The sequence below is a fragment of the Anarrhichthys ocellatus genome, unplaced genomic scaffold (genome assembly GCF_004355925.1).
Source record: "Anarrhichthys ocellatus isolate YVR2014 unplaced genomic scaffold, GSC_Weel_1.0 scaffold836, whole genome shotgun sequence".
Lineage (NCBI taxonomy): Eukaryota > Metazoa > Chordata > Actinopteri > Perciformes > Anarhichadidae > Anarrhichthys > Anarrhichthys ocellatus.
The window spans coordinates 2221-9720 of NW_022280810.1; the positions used below are offsets into that span (position 1 = coordinate 2221).

A 7500-nucleotide genomic window follows, 5' to 3' on the forward strand; every position below is an offset into this window, starting at 1 on the left:
ATATATGAGGAACGTATATATATGAGGAACGTTTTCAAGGTGCGTTCATGTCGTGTTTGGTGTGAACACACCTTTAGGATCACAACGAATGACGTCACGTATGAGCCTCAAGAATGAGCTAAGAAAGTTAGCGGAAAGATTAACGTGAGACAACATCCGGTTTCTTTAGACGCACATCCGGTTTTCAGAATAAGATGCCAACAAAGTATGAATTATATTCACATTAAGTATAAAACATGCTGCATCTCGTGAGTTAAAGGGAAAATACACCTAAATTGTGGGTAAAGTGTCTTTATTCTTTGATCGCTGGGTCACCATCTTCACCTCTGAGTTACAGCATCATAGTGATGAAGAGTAGAGCTGCATCACATGCTCTGACTGTCATGAAGACACAACACACACATGTAGATGAAACGTGCTGAAACATGTTATTCCTGTTGCACAGCAGTGGAACGTTTCACACACAGTCACACACTGAGCACAGATAGTGAAGAGATAGAACTGCTGCTGTGTGAAGAGAACACTGCTGCTAACAACAACCTGATGTGTTTAAAGTGTTTACATCAAATGTTATTGACCTTTGTTCATATAGCAGTACTTTCAAAATAAAAGTGCACAATACACTACTTTTGAATTCATTATTGAACTTTGCGCACAACAATGCCATTAATCGCGATTAAAAATTGTAATCGTTGCCCAACACTAATATATACATCATTCTATTGTCATTCCTATAGATAACACACACATCACAGCCTTCATCTGAACATAGAATTGTTATGGAAATGTTCAATCATATTCTGTAAATCAAAAAGGCAGAATCACAAACTTTTTAAATAATATTCCATTCATTTTATTTGTTCACAAATTTAACTGCTTTCTAATTATTTTACAAAAAGAACGTGAATATTGTATCTATGAATTGTAGCGTCCTCCCATCACTCGTCCAGATGATATCGACATTGTTTTCATGTTTTTACAGCTTATGAGGCAAAAAAAGAAAAATGTAGAAGTGTGCACTACTGTGTAATACTGTGTACTACTGCGTACCGGTGAGTATTAGTACGCAGTACTTTAAGCTCCGACGGTATTTTATATCCGTTATAATAAATGAATCACAACACTTCAAATGAAGGTTTGTAGGTTTACTGGAAGTATGACCTCATCTTATTTATTATGGTTTGTATGTGTGTTTTTTCTTTTTCTCTTTAGCTTGTACTTAGCAAAGTACTTTTTGATCTCTGATTTTGATACGTGCAATATAAATCAATTTAATTATTATTATTAAATGATAAACAAGTGAAAAGGTGAATAATGATTTCTTATAATAATATTTTCCTGTATTTTTTTAACCCTTTATACAAACAGTTAATTAGAATAAATTGCAGTGAGGAGAAAAAAAACAAATTCAATGAATACAAAATGGAACATGAACAGTTTTACTTCCTTATTTGATCAGAATGTTTTTCAGTTTAACTTCTTTCTAAAATGTCTTGATTGAGAGTAGTCTGGATTAAATACAATCTAAACAGAAAGTTACTGACCTCCTGAGGGTCTGTAGTCGTCGTCTGGAGAAGAGTTTCGGCTGAACGGACTGAAACTCGGCAAGATGATGAGACCCAGAGACACCAGGACGAGCTGAGGACACACACACACACACACACACACACACGATTCATCTCTTTAGAATATGGACATGAAATATTATGTATTTACAGTTGAAACTGGCTCAAGATTTATACAAAATTAGAAATTATTGATTCACTTTTTCTTATTACTGAAAATCTCTTTTTAGAAGTGAATTTGAGATCCGGTTTGGTTTTTCCTGGTTTTATTCTGATTTTATTCTGTCACGACACAAAACACTTCTGTATGTTTAGCTGAGAGAAAACATTTTACTATTGTAAACAAAACATGAGAACTTGAACCACAATCAATTACATCTTAATGACACCGAAACATAATGAGCACACACACTCTCACGCACCTGCACACACACTCTCACGCACCTGCACACACCCTCACGCACCTGCACACACCCTCACGCACCTGCACACACCCTCATGCACCTGCACACACACCCTCACGCACACACACACACACACACACACACACACACATACACACACCCTACCAGTAAGCAGGTGCTGGTCTGAGCTCCTTTACTGACCGTCTGTTTGATCAGAGACTGAAGCCGTCCCATCTGAGTCAGCAGAGACCTGAACAGAAAGAACACACTTTAATCATCTCATTACTTTTAGCAGTAATCTGAGTAATAAACACAGTAATCTCAATAATAAACACAGTAATCTGAGTAATAAACACAGTAATCTCAATAATAAACACAGTAATCTGGAAAAAGAACAAGAAGACAACAGAAAGAAAAAGAACAAGAAGACAACAGAAAGAACAAAAAGAAAACAGAACAAAAAGACAACAGAAAGAAGAAGACAGAAAGAAGAAGAAGACAGAAAGAACAAGAAGAACAAGACATCAGAAAGAACAAGAAGAAGACATCATATAGAACAAGAATACATCAGAAAGAACAAGACAACAGAAAGAACAAGAAGAAGAAAACAGAGCCCTCTGCTAAACACGTTCGATGGGTCTGACTGTCTAAAAACACTGACACAGCACAGAGGGGCTCACAAAAAGACTCGTCGTAAATCCTTTAATAAATGCGACTCATCGGTTCCTTTTATGGATCCAGATTCATTCATCGATCAGTAAACAGTCAATAATCAATAACAAATGTGGTCGTACATGTTGCGTTTTTCCAGCTGCTCCACTGTCCTCTGAAGCTCCTTGTTTTGTGTTGAGCAAGATACTGCCCTGTTAACACACACAGACACACACACACACAGAGATGTGAGATAAATTTGCAACTGAAGACTATTTTCATGATTAATTCATTTGATCGATATATTGATACATTGTTTAGTCTATAAAATAGCATAAAATGACGTGTTAATCTCATGTTTTGTCCCACTAACGATGATACAGTGATTATCTTAATAGTTAGGGCCCGAGCACCGACGTCGGGCCGCGAGGTCCCTATTGAAACTGTAGGAATTATTAGGGCCCGAGCACCGACAACGTCGGGCCGCGAGGTCCCTATTGAATTATTATTATTATTATTTTTAAAATAATATGATGCAAGCCCCGACAGCCCGTATGTCCAAATGACTTAAAATTTTACGGTCATGAGCAACTGAATGATTTCTACAAAAAATGCTCTTGGGACCCTAAGCTCCGCCTACCAAAATTTTCCGCCATTTTGAATTTTGTAAAAAAACTAAAAAAATTCACTTCTCCTAGACCCTGGGTCTGATTGGTACCAAATTTGTTGTGAATCATTATTGGATATATATCATCAAAAGTTATGAAAATCTTGTTGATATCTTATTGCATTAAGAATATATGGACCAATGAATTTCATAGGGGCGTGGCCTTCTACAGCAATATATATAACTTCAAAACCATGTGGCCTATCCTCACGAAATCTGTAGCATATGTTCACATTGTGTCCTGTAACATGCCCTCAAATTTTCATTCCATACAACCACTAGGGGGCGATGCAGTAATACTCCCATTTCTTTGCATTTTTAGGCATTTTTCATCGTTTTCAGGCATTGTACTTTAACGAACTCCTCCCACAGAATTTATACGATCAACTTCAAATTTGGTCAAGATGATCTAAAGACATTAATGATGAAAAGTTACTAAAATGGTCTACTGACATTGAACGACCTTCGTTTTATGTGGCGCCCATGTCACGCACATTTCGTGCTGTTCGCCATGAAAGAGGAAGTTGTTGTAACTCCAAGGTACTTTATTCAATCTGCCCCAAAATTGTGATGCATGATGCTGATCCAGGCCTGAGCACATTTCCATGGCAACATTTTCACAAAGTCATAGCGCCACCTACTGGCAAAAGGAAATGACAAGTTTTATACTTTGATGTACTCCGACTAGGAAATTGCCCAGATCAGTCTCAAATTTGGTAAGCTAAGCCGTAAGACATTGATAATGCTTCATCATGAATATTGTGAGTTGTCGTTAAACGCTGTTGTCGTTAAACGCTGTTGTCATTAAACGCTGTTGCCGTGGCAACGCGTCATTCGCCATGAAAAATGAAGCTTATTTTTCTGTGACTTAGGATGCTCAACAAGCCTTGGAACTTTGCACAGGTGTCATAGGTGATGGAAATATATATTTCATATGGCTTTTTGGCTTGACCCTTTCAAATTGCCTCGATAACGCCCCCTACAAATTTTCAAAAACGCAGCCCCAGCGCTACGTTTGACCTACATGTATGAAATTTGGTAGGCACATGTATCACATGAAGACTTAAAAAAAAGTGTCTTGGGACCATGCTCTAAAATGAACAGGAAGTCAGCCATTTCATGATGTCTAGTCACTATACTTTAACGAACTCCTCCTAGGGACTTTGTCAGATCCTTTTCAAATTTGGTTAGTATAATCTAAAGACCTTTGCAATTAAAAGTTACTCAAAGCTTTACGTTTGATGGAATGGTGTAGCCGTGGCGTGGCGGCCATTGTACGTGATTTGCCATTAAACAACAAGCTGATGTAACTCCACTGGACTTGCTCAAATATGTCCCAAACTTGCCATGTTTGATAACAGTCATGGCCTGAGGATGTCTACAAGCCCATTTTCACTCAAAGTCATAGCGCCACCTACTGGCAACAGCAAGACAGCGTTATGTGACAAACTGAATCCGATTTATATGACATTTACATGATGTGGTCTATACTTGATGTAGAGCAACACAATGCATGTTTGCGCATGTTCTCTAGTGCCACAGTGGATACAGGAACTGCTGGAATATTTGCACTACATAATTTCCAGTGTCACACAGTCCAAGCTGATGGAATCTGATGGTAGCAGATATTTATGGCCGCTTCTGCCGGCGTCCCGCCAGTACCCCCGAGACGCGGGAAGGTGCGAGGGCCCGTTCATCGCTGCTCGCAGCTTTAATTTTGGATTGATTTTCTATATGATGCCTAATTGATTAATGGTCTAAGGTGAGACCTGCTTTCCAGCCCGTCGATGTACTCCTTCCTCCTCCTCCGGCTGTCCTGAGCCGACTGCTTGTTGCGGATTTTTCTCCGAACTCTTTTCAGGATTCTTTCCTCAGCCTAAAAGTAAAGATTAATCAAAAATCAACATCATTAATTTCACGACTAATTATCCCGTCATCACTTTGACTTCCTGATTGGTTGGTGGTAAGTCACGCCAAGAAAATATAAATCTGAAATCGGGTTTCTTGCCAAGAAGTTTTCTCATACAAGGAATATGGGTTTGTGTTTTGGTACATAACAGTCACAATTATCATTGTGATAGAAAAGACAAATAAACAAGTACTGCAAGTTAAGAAAAAATAAAATTACCAAATAGCTGCAAGAGTCCATTCCGGCTTCAAAACCTTTTTTCCTCTGAACAGCGGTAAACAGCTCTATAACCTGAATCCTAGCTGTATGAAGCAGCTCTATAACCTGAATCAAAGCTGTATGAAACAGCTCTATAACCTGAATCACAGCTGTATGAAGCAGCTCTATAACCTGAATCAAAGCTGTATGAAACAGCTCTATAACCTGAATCACAGCTGTATGAAGCAGCTCTATAACCTGAATCAAAGCTGTATGAAGCAGCTCTATAACCTGAATCACAGCTGTATGAAGCAGCTCTATAACCTGAATCACAGCTGTATGCAGCAGCTCTATAACCTGAATCACAGCTCTAGGAAGCTATATAACCTATAATTTGAATCAATCAAATTTGTGATTTGTGATTTTGGGCTGTACAAAATGAATGAATTGAATCTGAAGTGTCTTTCAGCAGTGTGACCTTGGTGAGAGGATGGCTGTTGGGAAGAGAAACTCCTTCCTGTGTCAGCAGCTTCTGTTCCTCCTCAGTCAGCTGCAGATCTGGGAACAGCTGCAACAGAAGTCAAGCTTATTTAAAGTGCTTTACAAAGAAAGGATATAAAAACACAGATATAAAGAAGACAATATAAGGAAATTAGTAAAAGCATAGAATATTGAATCCAACAACTGAATAAATCACAACAAATAAAGCTAAGCTTGTCTTTACCATGATAATTGAGAGGCTAAAGGAAAGAGGTGGGTCTTAAGACGGAGATTAAAGGAATCACTGGAGGGAGAAGATCTTATTTTTATTGGCTGATTGTTTTACAGTTTAAGGCCAACTACTAAAAATGCTCGATCAATAGAAGAAGAGTCAGTCCTCCAGGGTGTTAAAACCAAAGTCTCACCAGATCCCCGTCTGGACTTGGAGGATCTTGGAGGCGTGCTGCAAAAATCACAGGCAGCTGGTTCACGACGCACGAGTCTGAAAACAACACCTGAGAGCTCCACCCATCTGTACGGGACAGGAAGTGACATCACGGTTACTGCCATCAACTCATCCCTGTTTGGAACTTAGATAACACAAGATAATCCTCAAGTGATCCCAGCGGGGACAAAGACAGAACTAAATACATATAAGTATAAGAAATAAGAAGTATATTAACTAAATAAGAACAGAATAAAAATACAAACTATACAAGAGCATTAGGAGACAAATGGTTTGTTAAGTGACAGAGTACACCAGGCTATGAATATTAAAATAATATATAATAATATGGTACATTATTGTTTGCATTGACCTGTCACTGTCACTTTATCAGCCCCTGAATTAAAATTAACTGAATTAATTATAAGATGAATGAAGTATCTGAACAAGTGTCTCAGACAGCTATGTGATGCTTGTTACCGTATTACCTGTACCTGTATTACCTGTAGCTGTACCTGTATTACCTTTACCTGTACCTGTATTACCTGTAACTGTACTACCTGTACCTGTACCTGTATTACCTGTACTACCTGTATTACCTGTACCTGTACTACCTGTACCTGTTGTGGCATCACCCGGGGTCAGGCGGTAGATGGGTGCTACTTCCCCTTTAAGGATCGGCAGCCACACCACAAGATGGCCGCCGAGGCAACAACTACAGCTCCCAGAAGGCCTCACCACTCACCACTAACCCTTAAGCCACCTGATTGAGGCTGGACTTAAGGGCTGCAGGAGGAGAGGAGAGGAGGAGAGAGCACACGGCGTGAAGGAGCACCGAGAACTACACAAAGTAAAGTTCCGAACCAGAGTGAGGAGGATTTGAATGGAAGAAGACACGGTTGTCGGTGAAAAGCAGAGGACACTGAGTTTTTGTCTAAGGCTCAATCCCAATGTCCTCCCTAAAGCCTCAAACCCTGAACCCTTAAGGACTTACTGACGTCACCTGGTAAGTGGTTGAGTGTGAGAGACTGGCCCAATCCCAATGTCCCCCCTTACGGACTCACGGACTTTGTGGCGCGCTCCCGCGAAGTCCGTGAGGGTTTAGTTCTGTCCCACTGTCAAATCGTCAAGTGTTTGAGGGCTCTCTCACAGACATTTTCAGCCCTTTATGAACCCTTTCC

The 7500-nt window shown here is 39.5% G+C and overlaps 1 protein-coding gene across 1 annotated transcript in view; it reads right to left on the minus strand.

Annotated features, from left to right (window-relative positions):
* creb3l4 (cAMP responsive element binding protein 3-like 4) overlaps positions 1–7500 on the minus strand; it is a 10804-nt gene that overhangs the window by 1375 nt on the left and 1929 nt on the right. The window contains exons 3-8 of the mRNA XM_031838579.1: positions 6300–6406; positions 5873–5962; positions 5057–5163; positions 2764–2832; positions 2135–2219; positions 1545–1638 (exon numbers count right to left, since the gene is read on the minus strand). Of these exons, the coding sequence (XP_031694439.1) occupies positions 1545–1638; positions 2135–2219; positions 2764–2832; positions 5057–5163; positions 5873–5962; positions 6300–6406 (552 nt within the window). The remainder of the gene's footprint in view (positions 1–1544; positions 1639–2134; positions 2220–2763; positions 2833–5056; positions 5164–5872; positions 5963–6299; positions 6407–7500) is intronic.